Source organism: Cydia fagiglandana, chromosome 6 (genome assembly GCF_963556715.1).
Source record: "Cydia fagiglandana chromosome 6, ilCydFagi1.1, whole genome shotgun sequence".
Lineage (NCBI taxonomy): Eukaryota > Metazoa > Arthropoda > Insecta > Lepidoptera > Tortricidae > Cydia > Cydia fagiglandana.
Genome location: NC_085937.1, coordinates 18276617 through 18300072, shown reverse-complemented (window position 1 = coordinate 18300072; position 23456 = coordinate 18276617). Strand labels below are relative to the sequence as shown.

The following is a 23456-nucleotide window of genomic DNA, read 5'->3' as shown; positions in this document are numbered from 1 at the left end:
GTATCCAATGTAGCAATACGAGACTGTTTGTTTCTAAATAAATAAATAAATCTAAAACGGAGACGCCTCGCTGTCGCTTCGCGCTCACTCCCGAGAATCGTGAAAGTTTATTTTAGTGAAATCTTTATTTACTTACAATAAAGCATGTTTTCCAACAGCGGTGCCGACAACCACGCTCGCGCCCCTCCAGTGCACGGAACCCTTGGGGCTAGCAGCTGACCTCCCCATCGAGAGCATCGAAGTGAGCTCCAAGAACGAGAATAGGAAGTACTTCGCGCTGTCAGGGCAGAGAGGATGGAGGCCTTTATACAGCACGCCTGGAGAGTGGATCATGGTGAGTCGACAGGGCCCTTTCTTGTACGCATAACATAGAAAATGGCGCAAGATAGAAATAATAATAAATAATAACGAGCTGTTGGGGAGTAACGACCCCACGGACCCGAGTGCTCCCGAGAGTCGGTCAGGGTCTCCGTCTCCGGCGTGTCTTCGTCGGTCGGAGTGGACCCCAAGGGGACCCGATGACACTCAGCTCTGGCTTGCCTTAATTGGCCGTCCAGAGAGGAGTCGTTAGAGCTATATGCTCCAGGGGTGGAAGTGAAAGATGCATAAGACGCGAGTTGGCACAGTGGCTGGTAACAGCCACTGGGTAGAAAGCGGCGCACACCTCTCGACACCCCTGAGCCGCTCACACCGATGTTGCTCCTGGTCGTCTTCGCGACGGCAGTTTCAGGGGCCCATCTAGTCAGCGGCAAGTCACCACCTGCCGCGATAACATGTTTTAGCATTGTTATGGCAGGTGTCCGGACTTCTCTACAATAGCCCAGTCTCATTGTCCATCCAAACTTCAATCCATAGACCGGTATACTATTCACTTTTTCTACAATAGTCCCAATGCCTGCTGCGACCGGTTCATGGGTGTTTATTGTTGCGCCTGTGAACGGGTTCCAGCAGGCGTTCTACATGACATTAAAGCTCTCCAAGGGGCCTCTACGTGTTGGATCTATATCCCCACGCAAGCCTATCAAAAGACCGGGATTTGTAGGCCCGTGAATTCCAAAATGGAGAAACAAATAATCATTTTTATTCACCAGCAACTTGCTCTTCTATATGGCCTTGTGGACCGCGAAGTCCCGTACTACAAGTACTCACCTGCGCCTGTTCTCGAGAATGGTCGTGCCACGCTCTATTGGGATCGATCTATCATCACTGACAGGACTATTGTAGCCAATAAGCCTGATATTGTGATAGTAGATCGTTCGCAACGTCGGGCCGCGCTCGTTGACATCACCATCCCCCATGATGAGAATCTCGTGAAGGCCGAGAAGGACAAGTCCAGTAAGTACCTAGACTTGGCTCACGAGATAACCGCCATGTGGGATGTTGATACGACGATCATTGTCCCGATAGTCGTTTCAGTGAACGGTTTAATAGCGAAGAGTCTCGACCAACATCTCGAGAGACTCTCGCTAGGTGGTTGGATCAAGGGACAGATGCAGAAGGCGGATATCTTGGACACGGCGCGGATAGTACGTCGGTTCCTCTCTCTGCAGCCCTGACCACCGGTAGCTTGGGCCTTGCCCCGCTGCTGGCGGCACCCTAGGTTAGGTTTTTTATAATGTGTTTATATGTATTTTTTATTGTTTTGTAAGTGTTTTTATATTTTACTTTTATATTCATATTATAACAAACCTAACTTAAGACGAAAGATAAATAAAGAGAATAATAATAATAAAGCCATTTATTCCATATTTCACATACAAAGGATAATTACAATTATAATGTGTTGTTGTTATAGTTGTTAGTTTCTTTTTCCATATAGTTAATGTTAGTGTGGTTAGTTTATAAGTTTGTTTGAAATATGGACCCCTTATTGGGTAAAGGCCTCCTCCATCTTATGCCATGTTTCCCTGTCTTTGCCTTTATTCATCCAGTCGCTTCCTGCTATGTCTTTTATGTCATCAGCCCACCGTCTTTTTGGTTTTCCAATTTTTCTTTTCCCTGTTGGCCCCTTCCATTGTGTGGTTGTTTTGGTCCATCTTTTATCTGTGTAACGTGAGATGTGGCCTGCCCATTTCCACTTTAGTGTGAGTGCATGTTTAAGCGCGTCAGTAATCTTTGTTCTATTTCTTATGTCTTGGCTTTTACCTTTTCTATTTTTCTAATATGTAGCATGCTTCGTTCCATTGCCCGCTGAGTGCATTTAATTTTTTGCTTTACGGTATCTGTGTACACCCAAGTCTGGCACCCGTACAGTAGACAAGGCAGAAGGCAGGTATCAAATACCGTTTTTTTCATGTGCAGGTTATAATTCCCTTTCAGAATTTCTTTTAGGGACCAGAATCTATTCCAAGTAACGTTTATTCTTCGTGTGACTTCTTCTTCATTTTTTGATTTTCTGAATGAAAGTTCCTTGCCTAAATATTTGTAGTCTGTCACATATTCTATATTTTTGCCATTAATTATGATTTGTCTTTTGCGGCTGTTAGTCAGTATCTTTGTTTTTTCCGTATTCATTTCTAAGCCGACTTTAGAGCTTTCATTATCAAGTGAGATCATCATTTCTTCTAGGTCTTTTGGGGTCTCCGCTAAAATGACAATATCATCAGCAAACCTGAGATGATTTAAATATCTTCCATTGATATTAACTCCTTTTCCTGTCCAGTGTAGGTTGTGAAATACATCTTCAAGTACTGATATAAATAGCTTGGGCGACAGGGGGTCACCTTGCCTGACTCCACGCTTTATACTTATTTCCTCTCCTCTGGTTTCCAATTTTACCTTGCTTGTGCTGTTTGTATAAATGTACTTTAGAATGTTAATATATTTTGTATCGACATTTGCCCTCTGCAATGCATTCCAAATGGAATTGTGGCTAATACTGTCGAATGCTTTGCTATAATCTATGAAGGCCACATACAGAGGTTTGTTGAATTCGTAGTGTTTTTCTATTATTTGTTCCATGGTCTGTATGTGGTCTGTTGTGCTAAAACCTGAACGGAAGCCCGCTTGCTCTATTGGCTGCAAATTGTCAATATCCGGTGTTATCCTTTTTAGCAGAATGGATGAAAACAGTTTGTATAAGCTAGGTAGCAGACTGATAGGCCTGTAATTTACAACATAGAAATACCTATTACAAATGAACAAAATGTCATGTTTAAATATAATATTACACTCGTCACGTTTCCCAGTCAGCTTTCGAACAAGAAGATCTGACTTCGTACGTCTTTGAAATATGCCGCCATATTCGAGTAGTCGCTATTCAGTTACTATGGGCGTGGGTGGATAATTTTGAAGGTCGGGGATAACCCGATACATAGAGAGTGCCTCTCGCGTTACTACTAACTGCAGGGTGGTGGCATTCTTGTGTTTTTTTTTTTTTAATTTATTTACTCAATAAAAAATACACAGTAATCCATTACACATATTTTTTCGCCAAACTGCATGACAGTTTGTTGGCGAACGGTAGCACTCAACAATCTTCCTTAATCTACTGTGTAAGGTATAAGTAGGTACTGTCTTTACCTACTTCATCGGCAACGGACGAATACCGATGTAATTTTTATAATTGTTAGGCCGGGATTTTCTCTGTACATTAATTTCGCTGAATAAACCAGCTTATTTTGATACAGTCCGCTATTTTATTTCTACGTCCAAGTAGGACCATTACTTACTTAATTATTTGTTTTAATGACTATACGCACTTCTGTCGCCAGTTCGACTTCACCGCGCCGCGCAACATCACCGGCGTCAAGACCAAAGGCGGTGTCAACGGCTGGGTTACTGCCTACAACGTCATGTACACATCTGATCTGTCCACCTTCAACCCAGTAGTGGACGATACCGGCGCAACTAAACTGTTCCCCGCCAACTTCGACAGGTAACCAGTTTCCAGGAATTTGTTGAAGAAAGAAACTTAGATACTTGTTTCACTGGCTCAGTGGCCAAGATTACATTTGGGTCCCCAGTATATTTAGTTGGTAGAATGATCAATAGACGCAGCAAAGTAGGTATCTAGAAGAGTTTCGCTGCCCACAAATGGTAGGTAGGGTATAATTCGCCAGTAACTTGCCACTTTTAGTAACCGCCCTAAACTAAAAATAAATTATATTCACCTATAAACAGAATTCATTTGCTAAGGTTTCAATAACAGGCCACCTTATACTAAAATTAATTCAATACATATGTCGTTTTCCGAGGCGATTTCTTAGTCTACAAGAAAAAGAGTTATGGCTGAACACTAAACCGGTTATTAGTAATGGCTGACTTGGGATATTCTACGGATTAACTTTTACGATTCTAATATCATTATTATATACAGGGTGTTTGGTACATCGTTTGCCAATTAAAACGGCACATAGGTTGAGTCATTTGCTATCTTCTCAGGCCTAGAAATTTTTAATTTGATGCAAAAAAGAAATTTCACTTGTATGACAGTTTTTCGTAAATTTCAAATTTTTACTTGCGTAGTAGTAAAAAAACCATAGCCAAGTTTGTTTTCCTAACTAGGTATGAGAAGATAGCAAATGACTCGAGCTATCTGCCGTTTTAATTTGGCAAACGATGTACCAAACACTCTGTATATCGTTATTGGTACTTGTTGCGTATTCATTTAAGTCGGTAGTAATTTTCAACCTTATTTCTACGATATTAAGTTCTGTTTTAGATAATTATGTGTTATTTACATTTCGAAACGTTAATCTTCTTATACTGTTTAAACAGGGACAGTGTAGTTACCACGGAGTTCCGTCCGCCCATACACGCGCGGTACTTGAAGGTATTACCTGCTAAGTGGAAGGACAACATTGAGATGAGAGTCGAGCCTATAGGATGCTTTGAACCTTATCGTAAGTATAGTAATACCTACTGTTCAAATTAATAGTAGTTCATAGTACCTTTCAGGGTGTCAAGGCGAGTCTTCGGATAAATCTAGGAAAAAAACATAAAGAAACATATATTATTTACTGCTTAATTAATTTAAAATTTTCTTTTAAAATTATGTGCTCTGCTTTGAAAAATTGTTTTTTTTTGACGCCGTATCTGATTGATATGTTATAAACCGCTTAAATACTTTGGAGACTTGTTTATGATAAAATGTTCACTATTTTAAATATCAGCCTTAATTTTCTGTTGTTTTTCTACAGTCAGCAATTCAGAAGTTGTTTTTTCATTTGTTTTGTAAACTGTATAAAATATCTAAGAAAATGATCTTAGGCATTCACACGGTTAACCATACCCGCTTAATTACTAGTGCTGCTACTCACTTACAGTAGCAAATGCTCCCTTAACATATTTTTTTATTTCCAGCGGCAACAACCCCCAAACCTACACAGTCACCTTTCATCCCCACCACGGAGGCCTGCGTGCTCTGCCCTGGAATACAGTCGGCTACCTGCGACTGCCACAACGGTACTGCCAAGTATTACGACGGCGACGGCTGTGTGACAAGAGACCAGTGCCCGTGTGTTGAAGGCTTTATGACGTGAGTACTATACCTACACCATGTGCTACTCTTAGGCCTTATACGGTTAGACCGCTTAACCCCGGGTTAGTGGAATGGTGCAAGTGAGCCTTATACAGTCGTGCGACTGGGGCAGTGGAACTGCCAAATATTCCACGCAATCACTCACTTATTGTGAACTTTCTAACATGCCATCATGTTATAGCTTTCATCACCTGTTCTACTTCATCAAATGGTGCTTTTTGACATTAAATACCCGACTACAAAAAGGCTTAAATCACTTTTTTAGGCCTAACCTAATCATCCACGTGCTAACAAAATCAGCCTATATACGAAAAATAATGCAATAGTTATTACAACTAATTGTTATTCCTGCCAGGTATGCCGTTGGTTCATCATTCCGCGGCACCAACTGCGACGAGTGTGTTTGCAAACTGGGTGGTGTGACCGACTGCAAGCCCGTCAAGGAGTGCAAGTGTGCTTCGGTAAGTTCTCACTACTCCGACCGTCAAAATTATAATAATTTAAAATTGGCAGTTCACCTTACATTATAAGTCCAACAAGTAATGATTAATTTTAACAAGCAGAAACGTCTGCGAACGATGCTATTAAGCTTAGAAAAAAAATTTAAAGTGGAAAAATTACTGTCTTGGGTGAGACTTGAACTCACGGCCTCTGGATCGATACTGCAGCGCCCTGCCATCTGAGCCACCAAGACCTCATCCCTAGCCAGCAAATCTTTCCACCATATTATAGGTCAAGGGGACCCTTAGCGACATCTACCGTAAGAGAAAAAATTGTAAGAGGAAAAATTTATTCTAAGCTTAAGTAATGGTTAGTTGATTACTTGCACGTTATAATATACCGTTGTTAACGAGCCATAAAGAAACAGGAAATTGACAGTATCAGGTGTCAGTGGTCAAGTTGGTGAAACAGGGATTTGATGTCTGAAACTAACCCAAAGGCGATCCGATCACTTTCGAAACTTATCTTCTGTTAGGTTTGCGGACTCTTTCGCTCCCGTACCTCATTGGACGCTTTTATACTTTATCGTGAGTCTGCTGCTTTGTCGCGGCGATAAAATTGTGTCGTTGCAGTAGGCCAAGCACATGATTGGCGCGACAGTATCTCGCGGCGAGATAGACTACCCGTTTTTTTCTAACTATTTTAACAAAAGAGGGACGGGTAGGCTATCTAGCCGCGAGATATTGTCGCGCCAATCATGTGCTAGCCCGGCTAGACGACCACTTAGCGAACACGAAGTATACAAGCGTCAAATCATTGCACCTCTTTTATTTTTCACATCTTCTTTCGAGAATTTCATGACATTCTTCCATTATACAGGGTTAGTTTTATACCAGTACAATAAATCAACATACGTAATTGTTGCCAAGAATAATAAATACCAGCATTCTTTGTTACTACTATTTGGGAACAAAAAAACAAAAATACCAATGCCCGAACTTATCCGCTAAAGTACTAGAAAATGTGGATGCCTTACGCATCAATTAGCAAACGCACGAACTGGCAACTGTTTGTTTACGTCATCGCGCGCGATTTCATACCGTTGACACCTTGTAATTAGTGCAACCAGAAGTTACTAAATTGGTGAAGGATAAATTAATTGATGCGAAATAAAAAAAAAAAATATTTGTGCAATGTGGTCTATTATCGATACCAATGATGTGGTAAAATTTATTGTACCGGTAAAAAAGTAACCCTGTATTATCTTAGTCAACTATTCACAGGACCTAGTACCAAAGCTGACATCCACCTGCGAATGTCTCTGCGAGCCCTGTCCCGCTGGCACCAAGATCTGCCCTACCAGCAAGTTCTGTCTGGACATCAAGAAGTGGTGCGATAGTCTCCAAGACTGCCCTGATGACGAGAGGGATTGTTCCACCACTGCACCTTGGGTGGTGACAACAGTTGAGCCTCCGGTGGTGACTACCATTATGCCAACTGTCGCTGCTACTCTACCTACCACTACCACCGTTAAACGTGAGTAGATTATATAAGGATTGGATGTTGAAGTAGTAGGATAGTCTGCAAGACTGTCCTGATGAACAGAGGGATTGTTCCACTACTGCACCTTGGGTGGTGACAACAGTGGAGCCTCCGGTGGTGACTACCATTGTGCCAACTGGCGCTGCTACTACCTACCTCTACCACCGTTAAACGTGAGTAGATTATATAAGGATTGGATGTTGAAGTAGTAGGATAGTCTGCAAGACTGTCCTTGGTGGTGACAACCGTTGTGCCTCCGGTGGTGACTACCATTGTGCCAACTGTAGCTGCTACTCTACCAACCACTACCACCGACCGTTAAACGTGAGTGTGAGGATGGCCAATAAGATACTTTGAAGATTGCAATTTGTTCTGGTGATGAAAGGGACATCCAGAGTGGTGACAAAAGTTATGCCCTTTATATTTTCAGCGCCGAATACTTGACAGTCATGTTATCTATGTAAAGAACTGCCTAATCCATTTTTTTCTATTCTTTATCAAATCAGATATGTTTGTCTAGTCACAACAAACAAAAAACACATACATTATGATCGACTGTGACTAATGAGGAATTCTATGACAAAATTATTTATTCAATAAATAATTTTATGAGGAATTTGAATCTACATTTCTTAGTTCCGGCCAAAAATACTGCTAGTTACACCTATCAGCTTATTTACCACATCGATTGTGACATGCTCTGTCATGCTATGTATTTTTTTTTCAGCTGTCGAATGCGAAGAAGTGAAATGCCCGCCAGGCTACCTAGTCCGCCTAATCGCCTCTCGCTACACCAGTTCATTGACCTCCGACCTACCTCCACCGCGTCCGCGCCAGTCTTACAGACGATATCAAACTGGATATGCTAAGGGAGGATCTAGAGGTGGATATGCGAAGGGTGGATTTACGAAGGGTGGATACACGAAAGGTGGATATGGTGGTGGTGAGTCTTTTACATATTTTTTTACCTCAGATCTGCTTTCGCCAGTCATACTCGCACCTTGATTATCAGACTGGTTACGCTAAGGGAGGATCTAGAAGCGGATATAGTGATTGAGAATTTTTCTTTCTTCTTCTATTCTTTATTCCGACTTTAACGTTGAAATCCTCGAAGATCACGGTCCATGTTCCTCGGTTCTCGCAAGCTTTGTTCAAGAGATCATAATATTCTTCTACCTCATCATCGCTGTGCGAAGATGTTGGAGCGTATCTCTGGATAAGAGTTAAGGTGTGACCTTTTCTTATGTTTCCCCATCTAATTTTTTAAAATCACCATCATGTAAGTTGTTGAACAAAGCTTATAACTAACTATCTGTATATCCCTCTTTCCACAGGTTCTTCACAATCCCAAAGCTTCACCCTCGACAAGGCGACCCTGCCAACGTCTGCACCCAACACCACCAAAGAGTGCCAACAGTTCAGATGCGTTCCGAAACTACCCCCCCTCCGCCCCGGCGTCACCCGCGCCCCGCAAATCTGCTCCACCCCTGTCTGTCCACCAGGATACTCGCTGAGATTGGAGGCTGTTGCTGTAGCCAATGAATGTCCACAGTAAGTTTTTTTTTATTTCCATCAGGTTTAACTGATACCATTTAGAAATATCTTATATTTTCTTCAGTTATCACCGATTTCTAACTGTTTGAAGGTGCCCACAGAATACCAGTTCACCGGACGATATCAGCCTGTCAGTTAAACGTAAAAGGTGACAGTTCCGAACATCTGACAGGCTGATATCGTCCGGCGAACTGTTAGAATCTGTAGGCCTCTTAAAGATATCGTTTTGCTTTATTTGTCCAAATATTCGTATCGTATCTATTTCTTTAATCGTGTTGCATCTATTTCTTCAATAATGCAAAAGAAACTAATACAAATACAAATAACTTTATTTTGCATGATATATGGTACAGAAGATGGTCAGACAATATTAACACATATATCACCAGGTAACACATACTTCACCAGCATCTGGCATGCAAAAAACTAAAATTACCTAAATTAAATAATCATCTAATAACTCCAACAGATACGGCTGCGTGCCACCTCCCGAGCGTCCCGTATTCTGCAACGTCACCGGACGCACGTTCAACACTTTCGACGGCTCCGAGTACAAATACGATATCTGCTATCACATGCTGGCACGAGAGACTACCTTCGGGGACTGGACCATCATCCGTGAGTGTTTTATGTGTGCGGCCTCAGTGACGAGCGTCTAGCCAGGGGTGCGAAACTCCTGACTTCGGCCAAACTCGGCTCCGCTCGGCTCAGCGTTGCTCCGAGCAATTACTAGGGTTGGCACCACTTGACTTCCTTTTGCGTGCACGACCACAGATAAGATAATCACTTGAATTTTGACAACCCTAAATAGCCGAAAGGGATAATGCCATATATTAGAAAGGGATAGCATGATTCGACCCTGAACCGCTGTCAAACTTCGGTTTTGTAGGAAGTTTCCTTTCTGTACGGCAGTACTATTATTTATTCTGTGGTCTAGCGGCGGATTCGGTCGGCCTGTCAAGAGATTTAAACAGCTTACGCTGGAGAATAACCGCCGCACGAGCCGCACGCTCAGCTGGTTGCCCTTCTCGAGCATCCACTCAGTTTGAACACTAATAGTCCTAATACCCTGTTTCCTTGTACAAATATCTACGGTGATCGCGAGTAGCGACGTGATAATGAAACTAAAATAAATGATCTACCGTGACTTCTTGTCTAGACGGCATCAAAAACTTTTGCTGTATCAGTCGAACACCCCATGTTTTTTTAAGAAATCAGTCACTGTTACTGGGTAGAGCATACAAAACACTTCGATCTTTATTTAGACTAATTTTAATGTCTGGCCTAAGCCTTAAATGCGTAGAAATTTTGTATTTCATCAATGGCCTCTCACATCAATAAGATGATGGTTTAAGCAGCGTCTATATTAAGAGTGCGGCACTTCCGCAAATGACTATTAAGCCCAATGCGAGAGCGGCAGCCGCGACAGCATAGCTGGCAGGGGAATGCCGTGCCCGGTGACGAAGGTGGGAGGGCGGCGCGCTGGTGTCTCAGTTCTCGCCTAGTGTGAAGAAGGCTAAACCACGCTTCATCGTGTGCAACTACCCCTTCACAGGTCTTTGTATTTACAACACCAATATAAACTAAAATGTACGAATTATAGTTTTGTTTCAATTTTTTTTCTCCAGTCCGCAAGAAATGCCGCGTCGACGGTTGCTCCAACCACCTCCTTGTCAGCCAAGACGACCAGCTGATCCTCGTGAAGCCTAACCTCATGATTGAGTACGACAACTTCGAGTACACCGTCGAGCAGACCAACGAGATCTGCTTCCAGAAGAACAGCTTTGATATCAGCAAGCTGGGGAACGGCTTGGCGATCAAGAGCAGGAAATACAACTTTGTGGTGCTGTATAATACGGATGGGGATGTCAAAGTTGGGGTGAGTGCTTTTATAAAAAAGGTTTACAGTACATATGGCCCTATTTTCCCGCACTAGTGCGTAAAATAGCACTTTTTGTGCGTATGTCAAGAGTTTAAACGGTTATATGTACTGTAAAACGTGCGAATAGCTAATTCCTCTTTTTCGCACTTGTATCGTAAATAACTTATGTTCTGATTTATCGGTTTTGTGTTGTCATTTATGACATAAACGTCAAAATTTGTGAAAAACGGCTTTATACACGTCTTAGGGTGTGCATAGCAACGACAGACGTAAGGACATTTCTAAATACCATGTAATACCATGGTTGGCATTCAATAAATGATATATTTGCACCGCATAACATATTTGCACCGCGCTTGTTGTTGCCAAGCGCCTTTGTACTTAAGTCGTTTACCGTTTTTGCATGCTACCCTCTCCTATTTAGATTTAAGCAAAATTATTGTTTTCTCAGTAAGTGATTTATGTAAATCTTTTGAGAAATAAAATGTCTTAAACCGTATATGATATGATATAAACGGATCTGACGTCTCAAATTACTTAGAAAACATCGTCGGTAACAAAGCCCCAATAAAAGTCATTCGCCGGGTTTCAAACAGCTGTGGTAACGCAGTCGTGGTGGTTGATTGAGCAACTGCATCCAAGGTTCATCAATGCAAGGTTCCAGTAGGTTGCGACTTTAAAAATTTTGCAGACGACTTTAAATAAGCAGACTGTTATACCCTCCTAAGTCCTTGCGTACAGTCACCTGCAATAATATGTTACTCTTCGAAGGCCGCAAAAATATGTGACACGCTCTTATGGCTCTACAAATAAGATCGTGTCAGATATTTTTGCGGCCTTCGTTGTGTAATATATTATTGCAGGTGACTGTACAATTTTTTGTACATATTCCAAAATTTAGTTTGAACTTTTTTGTGTAACTTAAGGGGTCGTTCAGAAATCATGTGATCGTTTAGAGGGGGGGTGGGGGTAAAAAAAATATCACGAATGAGCACGATGGGGGAGGGGGAGTCAAAAATAGGCCAAATATGATCACATGATTTCTGGACTACCCCTAAGGGTTCCAATTTCAAAAACAAAACAATTGCTTCTGGATCTCAGGAGGATACAAAATTAATCATTCTTCTTCAGGTTTACAAATCACATCTAAACCACGTAGACGGTCTCTGCGGCTTCTACGACGGTGTCGCCTCCAACGACCGACGCATGCCTAGCGGTGCGCAAGCGACCAGTGTGGACGAATTTGGACGAAGCTGGGCCAAGCCCGGACTTTCGCCGAAGGCTTGCGAGACTAAGGTCATCCCGCCTGAGAAGCAGAAGCGGGCTTGGGACTTGTGTGACGTCATCACGTAAGATTTTGTTACAGTCATCCTTGTATAACAATCAAGTTTAGTCTTTTGGTTATTCATAAACGCATTACAAGCCTGCATTAGCTGTGAATAATTTGTCTTTATCCGTCACTTACTCATCGAGACAATTCTAAAAACCCCTAACACAATTAGGTTGCGTTGTTTCATCACAGAGTTCCTATGGCCACCTCTTGTCTCCATCATCAGGTCAGCTCGATTGTACTATAATATTGCATTGTCTTCCGATTTATATATGCATGCAAAATTTCAGCTCAATCGGAAATCGGGAAGCGGATCAAATTTAACTTGCAAGATTTGATACAGACCGACAACGGGACAGGTGAAACTATATAAAAGCTTGCAATAACTAAACAATTTTTTCCACGACAGGAAAGAACCCCTCTCGAAATGCTCCAAGGTCCTCAACCTGGACTTATGGCGCAACATCTGCCTGGAGAAGCTCTGCAAATGCACGGAGCTGATGGTCGACGGCAGGCAACGTACTGAGGAGGAGTGCCGGTGCCTCCTGGTTGAGAAAATGGTGGCGGAATGTCTAGCTGCCGATAAGGACTTGGATATTGCAGCGTGGAGGATGAATTTGAACTGTCGTAAGTATTATATCATACACCTAATCCCTTTTGGGTTTTTATCAACAAAATCTTTATCGCTTAGCGTAAGTAAGCTAACAAATAATAATCCTTAACGAGATTCTGGTTTTATCATTTTTCTTGTTACCATTTAATACTTTGAAAAAGCGATACCTAATAATAGGGGGACCCGGTTTCATACGATAAAACGTCGCATATAATACCAGGACCACAGTTTCTAGTGTTCTAGTGATAGTTGGTTTCATTTTTAACCCCTAACGCAAAAAGAGATGTGTTTTATGTTTGACGCCAATGTTTGTCTGTCTGTGGCATTGTCGCTCTCCAACGGATGGACCGATTTCGATGCGGATTTTTACGTAAAACTCGTCTTCTTAGCTATGTTTGATATAAATCGATCTAGCAGTTTGAAGAGTATCAGCTCTTTTCCAAAATGTTGTAAGGCATTTTGGGAAAAATGTTTTTTTTTTTCGGCATATAGCGTACGAGGTTTTTAATTTTTTATTATTTGGCCGTGGCGGCGCGTCCATAAAAGCCGATTCCCTCTGGCTTGCCTGTTTTTGGACATTTGAGCAGAGTTGTAAAGGAAATATGTAAGCCAAATTAGCCCCGGCTTGCCTATGTATATGTTTGACGCGCCGCCACTGTAATATTTAGTATTTATTTCTACCCGTTCTTGTTTCAGCCGCGGACTGCCCAGCTCCGCTAGTCCACTACGACTGCTACAGCAAGACTTGTGAGCCAACATGCTCGACGAGCAGCAACCGTCAAGCATGCTCCACGCAGCCCGGACAGTGCTTCCCTGGTTGCTACTGCCCTGAGGGAAAACTGAGGAAGGGGGATAAGTGTGTCACACCACAGGAATGTTTGGACTGTAAGCACTTATTCTGATTAGATTATTTATTTCATGAAATAAATTACAGTACAACTTTGCCTAAGACAAAATTATAAGAATTTACATCACAATCGTCAAAAACTAAAAACTAACATGCAAGAATTCCATAAACCATTATATAATTTAATAAATTATATAATTATGGCGTTATTCATAAATTAGCTATGAATCGTTTGGCTTTATCTTTCATTTTGACTAATGTATTTGTAAGAAAGGGATAAAACATAATTTAACTAAATGAGGCCGGTAAAGTTTTATGAATAAGGGGGTTAGCCAACATAGATGACAAGTAACACTCGACAGACATTTGCGGTGCTCAGACAATGTTTCTACATGATGTGTCTGACCATGGGGCTTTAAATCCAGGGCTTGATTTTATTCGCTAAACTGAGCTACTTTTACTATGGGACCAACCCTAAAATCGGGGAAAAATTTTTGGCTTTTCCATAGAAAACGTCGACATCTGATCAGCCAAAATGTATGAAATAGTAAAAATAATTCGGGATTTCGGGGTTGGTTCCATAATAAAAGTAGCTCAGTTTAGCGAGTAGAATCGAGCCTCAGGTCAGACACACCCTGTATAATGTAAAATCAAAGATCTATATTTATTACCAAAGGCTGTAATGTAGTCATAATATGTTCTCATTTGCTGATTCAATATCGCGAAACTTCCCATTAAAAAAAAACCGATAAAATCTCAACATTCCTATGGTACCATCACCCGCACTGTTAACTGTACATCGGTGGACCTTATGTCTTTTGTAATAAATGTCTTATGTGCCTTATGTCTTATGTGTTTTGTTAGGAGTGTTGATGTTTGTACCAACGCCCACACTGTTAACTAACAGTTTGTGAACCTTATTACAAAAAGCATAAGGTCCACCGATGGACAGTTAAAAGCTGCTGTTGGTACAGTCGCCATCAGGTATATCGGAGCGGCCAAGGTGCTCACAAATATCTGAACACGCCTCTATTGTCAGGGAGTTAGAGCGCGTGCTCAGATATTGTGAACACCTTGGCCGCTCCGATATATCTGATGGCGACTGTACTCGTATCTTTCTTGGTTTCTTTCAAATCTTATAGAAATACTTGAGAACTTTTCCAACCTTTTGGAAATATTGCTGGAGAAGTTATCTGTAGTCAAATTCCGTCTACGTAAATTAAAGGCGAGATTTTCATCCTGTATCTTTTTCTAGGTAACTGCCATGGTTTAGGCTCACCGGCCCAATACACCACGTTCGAGGGAGACGACATGCCCTTCCTCGGCAACTGCACCTATCTCGCTTCTAGAGATAGGAACGAAACGGGACAGCACAAGTACGAGGTGGGTTCTTTCTGGACTGATCTATTTTGAGTAATGTCCTAAAGAGTTAATGCTTGAACAGCTGATTGTACAGTCAGCCGCAGAAGTTGCTAAGCGGACCAGTGCCCTATTTTATAAAGCTACAAGTTACAATTTACAAGCTGAAGTCTCGTTCTAACACATAGGGTTAGAAAGAGACTTCCGCTTGTAAATTGTAACTTGTAGCTTTATAAAATAGGCCACAGGTGTTCAAAACATAGAAGGTAGGATCCTATATAAGTGAGGGACAAAACATACGCAATGCGACACTGTGATTGGTCGAATTTATTTGTTGCCCACCATAAATCATACTAAATTTACGGTGGGGAACAAATAAAATGTGAGACTGTGACAAGGACAAACAATAATAGCTCTTTCGCTGTTATTCCTACTGAGACTTAGAGACCTACCTACATAAGACTATCCTGTTCGGTCACTCCCCCCCCCCCCCTCATGTCAGATCCAGTTATAGCCGTCCAGTACGGATATGATGGTCGTTATTGTCTACGTGACAGCGTGATAAAACGGTGTCCGTCACTTTCTATCCCACGGTGTTAAAAAGTGACAGTTGTTTTATCACGTGGATAAAGATGGATAAAGCTATCCATAATACGCCGGCTGCGCCATTTCCATCAGCTTTCTAATTAGCACGAATTATCTTAAATTGTACTCTTATTTTGTGTAACGCTTTGGTTAAAAGCATTGGCTCCAGTGGAGCCGCTATTGCGGGTCCAATCCCACGTGGATCAGTGTTTTTCTTTATTTTCCTAAAAAAAACCTGTTTTGTATTTTCGCCAGGTGTACGCTACTAACGGGCCTTGCGAAGGGAAGGCCAGCGCTACCTGCACCAAGTCAGTGCACGTCGTTTACGAAAAGAACGTCATCCACGTCTCCAAGGACCCCGTCACTAAGAAGGTAACTCGTCTGCTAGCATTTACCAGTGCCCTATCCCACAAAACTTTACAAGTATACAATTCGACAAAATTGTTAAAATGTAAACAAAAAAATGTACCACAATAATTAGAAATATGTATTCGTTACAAGTCTGCAGTATACAAATATGTAATTTTTGTGAAAGCGTATCACAAAGAATAAAAATATGTCACGACAGCTACATAATTGTAGAATTGTTGATTTGTAAATGTATTATACACACATTTGTATTATTACAAACTTGTAACTTGACACTTGTAAAATTGTAATTGTAAGTTTTGTGGGATAGGCCACAGTATGACAAGAGGAGGGTGTTTTATTAATTATTTTTTTATCTTTTATGGTAACTACTTGGTATCGCTACAGTTACTAAAACGGCGACTGAGAATAAATCGGGTCGTCCATTAATTACATCGCAATAAAAACAAGACCGAAGTGATCCCATAAGTGTTCCGTAAACAAAGTTTTGTACGGAACACTAAAAATTGTGAGTGTCGGTAAAGGAAAACATCGTAAGGAAACCTGCATACATCTGCGTAGAAATTCAAAGGTGTATGTGAAGTCCCCAATCCGCATTGGGCTAGCGTGGGGGCTATACCCAAACCCTCTCGCACATGAGATGAGGCTTGTGCCCAGCAGTGGGATGTATATAGGCTGAGTTATTTATTTATTTGTGAGTGTACGGGTTTTTACGCGCATTTAACTGCTTAACCTCCTAAGGCCCAGCTATACAAATGACAAATCCAAAATTTGCCATTGAAAATTAAATAATAAATAAATATTATAGGACATTCTTACACAGATTGACTTAGTCCCACAGTAAGCTCAAGAAGGCTTGTGTTGTGGGTACTCAGACAACGATATATATAATATGTAAATATGTACTTAAATACATAGAAAACAACTATGAATCAGGAACAAATATCTGTGTCATCACACAAATAAATGCCCTTACTGGGATTCGAACCCAGGACCATCGGTTTCACAGGCAGGGTCACTACCCACTAAGCCAGACTGGTCGTCAAATTCAATTCGTCAATTGAACCTATAGTGTAGGAAATAGAATTGATTTTGCGTTGTTGGAAAATTGAACGAAACAAAGCAAAAGCGACTCTGTTCTAATTGATTATGATTTAAAATTCATCGAACTGAAGAGGTAAGGACTGTTCAGTTTACTAAGCGGACACTCTTACACCTCTTTTAATCGGCGAATTTAAAATCAATTGACGTACAGCTCATAACAATATAATTAACAATCCCTTATTTATCAATTGCTACATATTTGTTCCCATAATAGTCAAATATTTTTCCCGAAGGACCGAACATAGCAAGTTAGTTCTGCAATAAGGATGCACAGGCTAGTATTCACTGCGAAAAATCGTAAATATGTACAAATTTTCCAAGTTAAACGTGAATAAAATAATTAAAACATTTGCAGAGCATCACATGCTTGAAGATTTTACAAAATCCCGGCACAGAAGCGGCCCGGCCAATCCAGAAACAAAAGTATTGTCATGCGGCTGTTAAAATCAATAAATTACTTATCGGTTCGCGAAATTCCTAAGACAGCAGGCGTTAGAGTAGGCACAGATTAAAATATAAGAAGTACATATGTACAATAAATGGACCCATAGAAAGACAAAAATGGACAAAAGAATTACAGAGCAGCGAAAGCAATCGAAAAAAAGAAGCGTCAAACTGTACTACATTTTACATTAAGATAAATTTCGTAGCATTTTAATGGACAACGGAAAATGCGTAAAATGTTGCTGTAGTACGTTACCAATGGCCCTGATGCTACCATGCCGTTGTAGAAGATCATATATTCGACGAGGAGAGTAACATCAAAATTGACCAATTCATGAAGAAAGTCCTTGTCTGGCAGGCAATTGGTTCCTGTGGCCTTAAAAAGTTTGTTCTATTTTGCGACATGAACTTTGGTTGCGACATTTACAGAAAATAATGCATCTAATAACGAGTACTTTCCGTCTATCAGACGCATAATGTCACCTCTTCATTTCGGCCTGATTTGGCAAGTGCCCACTATGCTGGTCAGAAAGTGAAGCTACTGAATTTGAAAAACATTGATTTCGTTCAAAAACAAGTCAACTCATCTAATTGCCCGGAGCTCCACTCCATCGAGTGGCACTAGACCAATGTGAAGATGCACTTAAAAAAGGGTAGATGAGAAGCTAAAACATTGAAAGAATTCAAACGAATGTTGTTTACAATATTGCATGGAAATGAATTTAAGAAAGAACTGACTAAGTGGCTACAAGATCATTGTTTTTATACTATTAAGGACTATTTAAATTTCAAATTGTGATATAAGTAAATTCATTCAAGACATAACTCTGACATACCAAACCATTTTATTTTAGCTTATTTTTTAATTTTTAATTTTTATATGTGCAATTTTAAGTATTTCTATTTTTAATTTTATTTGTAATGAATTGACATTGTTTTATTAAGATTATTGACATTTTATGCATGTACCTGATGATGTACCCTACTAGTAAATGTAATTTACATACATTTTGCATGTTGGCTTCATGTCGACTGAATACTGAAACTAAAACTGTATTAAAACCTAATTGTAACGTATTCTGGCAAATAAACATTTCTATTCTATTCTATTCTATTCTACAACTTGTCAAAAAGTGTCAAAAATTGATGTGCAGGCACTTGAACGGCGCAACCGTGTAAAAGTACGAAAATCTTACCGATGTTATTATATTATACTATATTTACATTAAAATGTTTTGCGTTGGTTTCCGTTTTTATTATATTTATCTAAATAAAGCGATTCCAGAATTAGAAAAATGTAATTTATACTTTTTTGTGTGTCCGCTTAATAAAATGAACAGTCCTTACTATAGGTAGGACCTTGGGCCTTAGGAGGCTAACATCCGGCAGTATGCTTGTTTACCACCGACGTGGTATAAATACTGTGTAAATCTTTATTTAATCGATGTTTTGTCCGCAGCTGGTGACAAGTTTCGGCAACAGTGTAATATTCAAGTTCCCCGCGAAGAAGGACTGGGTGACCATCAGCGTGGTCAACAAACAAGACGTTGTTGTGAAACTACACGACGCGTTTATGGAGGTAAATTTATCTCATTCTCTCATTAAGAAAAATGTGAGACGCAAATACACATTGAACCAAGATATTGGACAGGTGGAATACCTCCCTTACGCCCGTTTCTAACGTCTCAGTGTAGAATCCGTGCAATTCGCTCGGCCACAGAATAAAATATTAGTACTAGGTGCAAAAGGTTCACTCTCTAACACAGCGGTCAGCAACCTTTTAGCAGCCAAGGAGGGCCACATAGTAGTTAACGGAGGTGACGCGGGCCGTATTTTGTTAATATTTATGACTTTATGAGCCATTGTCGTTTGTCACTATTACATACAAAATAGCCAAGGCAGCACTCGGGCCGCAAGTGACAGGTTCACAAGCCGCATGCGGCCCGCGGGCCGCAGGTTGCCTACCGCTGCTCTAACATAACGCGTCTATGACGAGAGATACAAGTGCGAGCAGGCGTCCGTTCCCTAGCGGTGCGCGGCAACCACTACTGCTAGACACCAAAATTGGTGTGGGCCGCATGTACTTGTAGCGACGCGACAAAATCACGGATTGATCCACGTCTGGCTCGGCACACGATTAGGTACTCTGAGCATTAAAATGTTTTCACCTGATGGTCTCATCAGAAGACCAGAGAGCCTAGCCAAGATGACATTCGTTTGCAGAAAACGAAACTCCATTTTCATACATTAATTATATTTATCTTAGCGTTTCGTTTTCTGCAAACAATTGTCATCTTGGCTAGGTCCTCAGCGCTGTAAGTCGCAAGGATCATGCTGTGATGAGACCATTTCGCGGCACTTTTTATATTTTACTTCTGTTTCCGTGTTTATGAATAAAGTGCCTATTCCTTATTCATATCCTCATATTGCAATGTTAAACCAAGAGAAGTTTGCAGTGATTTTGATAGCACACGCAGTGTAAGTGTTAGTTGTACGTCATAATTTCATAGAAGTTTGACGTTTAAAATAACACTTGCACTGTGTGTGCTATCAAAATCGTTGCAGACTTTTCTTGGTCTAACTCTAGTGTTTATATTGAATCATTTATTCAGTAATAAATAACGAACTTGTTTTTTTAGCTAACGGTGCTAAACGCCAAGATGGAGTTTGGAATTCGCGTGCCTTCACACGTATATTCCAACGCCACGGAGGGTCTTTGTGGTGTCTGCGCTGGCTACCAGGAAGCATTAGTAACCAGCAATGGTACCCTCACAGGAGATTTTGAACTGGTAAGTTTAGTAACACTAGTAGCCAGTGTCAAAGTTAAATTGTCAATTCCAATTTAGGCTGTGGTAGCAGATCTTTTTTTGTAGATGGTGACACTGACGCCCCCGTTTTAACGGCGTATGAACTGTCAATCGTCACATGCTAGTGTTTCATTTTGCAATTTATATTATATAAAACATGCTAGCATGTGACGTCACAATCAAATTAGCTACTCTTTATAGTTTTATACGGGTATTAAAATAGAAATTGTGCCTAAAAATAACTGCTGTCTACGTTTCTCTTTAATTTTCTGGTGCTTTATTTCATTTATGGTGTAATAGTTATTTACAAAACAAGTGCGGAAAAGAGGAGATTCGAAACGAGTGGCGATAAATTAAAACACGACCGAAGGGACACGAGTTGCGAATTACCTATTCGCACGTGTATTGTATAACGTTTTACAGTACGTATGGCCCTTTAAACTTTTGACATACGCACGAAAAGTGCTATTTTACGCACTACTGCGGGAAAATAGGGCCATATGTACTGTAAAATAATTTATTTTAAATACAGTCAAATATTCTATTCAGGCTACTAGGTGGCAGAACTCTACTTGTACTTTAATTCAGATTGAAGCCGTAAGGTACCAGATCAACTTTGGCACATTAAGAATAAAGAACTTTGACTACGTGATTTTAATTCCACTTCCATTCTTCTAATTCTGTTCTCTTCAGTACGGCAAGAGTTGGCAAGCCACCCCAACCGCCCTCACTACCCTGGGCATGTCACCACAAGACCAGTGCGACCAGCCACCGCCGCCGGAACCCGAGTGTGTACCGCCGCCGGCTGACCAGAACGTCTGTTACAACCTGTTCGATAAGGACAAGTTTGGACAAGTAAGTTTACATGAATACTCTGATTTCCACAATTAAAGTAGAGTCTAGACAAAGGTAAAGGAGATAAAGTAAGGTAAAGGAGATAAGGTAAGGTAAAGGAGATAAAGTAAGGTAAAGGAGATAAGATAAGGTAAAGGAGATAAAGTAAGGTAAAGGAGATAAGGTAAGGTAAAGGAGATAAAGTAAGGTAAAGGAGATAAGGTAAGGTAAAGGAGATAAAGTAAGGTAAAGGAGATAAAGTAAGTTCGGGTTCGCCAGCCATATTGGTTCACGCTCGTAATTGGCTAGTGTCCCCGTTGCCGATTACGGCATGGATAGTAATTTTTTTGATTTTGATTTATTTATTCATTAATTAAATATGTTCTCATTATATATCTACTCTAGACCACTGTCAGATACCCAAATCCATAGGATGGCGCTATGGTACTTTTTTGGTATAAATAAATTGTTAGAGTAAAACATGTGTAGAAGGTAGAGAAGGCAATAGAGAGTACTCTCTCCAGGCGGGTGTTATGCCTGGGGACCGAAATCCGTTGAGAGTTGGTCGTTGGTCGGAAGTTATATATATAGCAACTGACATTATAACTCAGGAAGCGCGATGTAGGTCTCATACTTATTGCGTTCTAGACGTAGTATCTTCTTAGTAGTTTGTGCGTTCTGGCTCCCTAACGCCATCTGTTAGATTATTATGGCACGACGTTCGCAGTGACAGCTAGAGGAGACGCCACACACGTAGCATATTCATTGTAATACTTATATACTTTAACGTCTTGATAATAGAGGTTTTGATCAGATATCAGTGAACTCCTTGGCCACTCCGATAAATTACAACTATACCAATAAAACCTTTCTTCCACAGTGTCATGCGCTAGTTGATCCGCAGCCGTTCTTAGAAGCTTGCGAGAAGGATATCTGCGAGAATGCTACGGACTTATGTTCGACACTGGAGAACTATGCCAGCGCTTGCCGAAGACAGGGCGTTTGTCTCGACTGGAGAGGCACACTCTGTCCCAGCACTTGGTAAGTTTTCCTCCATTAGGGCTGATTTAGACGGTGCTAGAACTCGCATGCGAGTTTCATTACATTGCGGTTTTTGGTCGGTCGGTTAAATTGGACGTAATCAACAGTCCGCAATGTAATGAAAATCGCATGCGAGTTCGCGCGCCGTCTAAACCAGCCCTTATTCTAATGTTGACAATCAGCGCTCCATATAAAATAAAGTCGCCCGCCGCGTCTGTCTGTTTGTATGTTCGCGATAAAGTCAAAAACTACTGAATGGATTTTCATGCGATTTCCCCTATCAATACAGTGATTCTTGAGGAAGGTTTAGGTTAATTTGTTAAGGTTTTGTGTAATCCGTGCGAAGCCGGGGCGGGTCGCTAGTATGTTATAGAAATAGTCTGACAGAGGTATCCGGTAGCACTATTAAGTGTTTTTCGTCCACAATTTACAATAGGTCTTGTTTTTCTTTTAAAAGTATGTAAGAAGCGTATTTTTAACTACTTAGGCCCACTTGCACCATCCCACTAACCCCTGGTTAAGCGGTTAAACCATTAACTTAATGTCAAATTGTACTGGTAACCATGGTAACTCCAGGTTTAACCGATTAACCCCGGGTTGGTGGAATGGTGCAAGTGGGCCTTAGTTGCTTACCTACCTAAGTATTAAGTAAAAATGAGTTGTTTTCACAGCCAAGCGCCGTTCGTGTACCGACCATGCATAGACTGTGAGCAGACCTGCGAGAACCATGATGATTTGAAAAAGGACCCCAAAAAGTGCGACAAGAAACCAGTGGAGGGCTGCTTCTGTCCTGAAGGAAAGGTAATTTGGACCTTATACTTTTCTGGTAAAGTTAATTTTTCCTTACCCGGGCGTAGACTGTGAGCTGACCTGCGAGAATCGTGATGAGTTGAAAATGGACCCCATAAGTGCGACAAGAAACCTGCTTTTGTCTCGAAGTAGAAATTTGGACTTAATACTCTTCTAGTAAAGTTGATTTTTGCTTGATGCTTATCCAGTAATGTGGCTCGTATAACAGCTGTGGGTAGACAGGCTGTAGAGAGATCTTCAAGAATCATCATGTGTCAGTATATGTCCCCGACATGTGTGATAATAAACCTGTAGACAGTTGTTTCTGTGATGAACGAACTACGTTAGTAACTAAATCTTACTTGAAAGTGTGAGAGTTGCTATGATAGCGTACTTGCTGGTATACCTTTTAGACATTATTTTATATTTCTTA

General features: G+C 40.8%; 1 protein-coding gene across 1 annotated transcript in view; it reads left to right on the top strand.

Moving 5' to 3' along the window:
* LOC134665529 (hemocytin) overlaps positions 1-23456 on the top strand; it is a 94893-nt gene that overhangs the window by 49169 nt on the left and 22268 nt on the right. The window contains exons 49-68 of the mRNA XM_063522504.1: positions 159-334; positions 3714-3877; positions 4720-4844; positions 5305-5479; positions 5838-5943; positions 7207-7459; positions 8193-8408; positions 8800-9016; positions 9489-9637; positions 10648-10898; positions 12033-12250; positions 12641-12858; positions 13541-13729; positions 14947-15074; positions 15891-16007; positions 19012-19131; positions 20192-20341; positions 21053-21214; positions 22074-22234; positions 22906-23035. Coding sequence (XP_063378574.1) covers positions 159-334; positions 3714-3877; positions 4720-4844; positions 5305-5479; positions 5838-5943; positions 7207-7459; positions 8193-8408; positions 8800-9016; positions 9489-9637; positions 10648-10898; positions 12033-12250; positions 12641-12858; positions 13541-13729; positions 14947-15074; positions 15891-16007; positions 19012-19131; positions 20192-20341; positions 21053-21214; positions 22074-22234; positions 22906-23035 — 3425 coding nt within the window. The remainder of the gene's footprint in view (positions 1-158; positions 335-3713; positions 3878-4719; positions 4845-5304; positions 5480-5837; positions 5944-7206; positions 7460-8192; positions 8409-8799; positions 9017-9488; positions 9638-10647; positions 10899-12032; positions 12251-12640; positions 12859-13540; positions 13730-14946; positions 15075-15890; positions 16008-19011; positions 19132-20191; positions 20342-21052; positions 21215-22073; positions 22235-22905; positions 23036-23456) is intronic.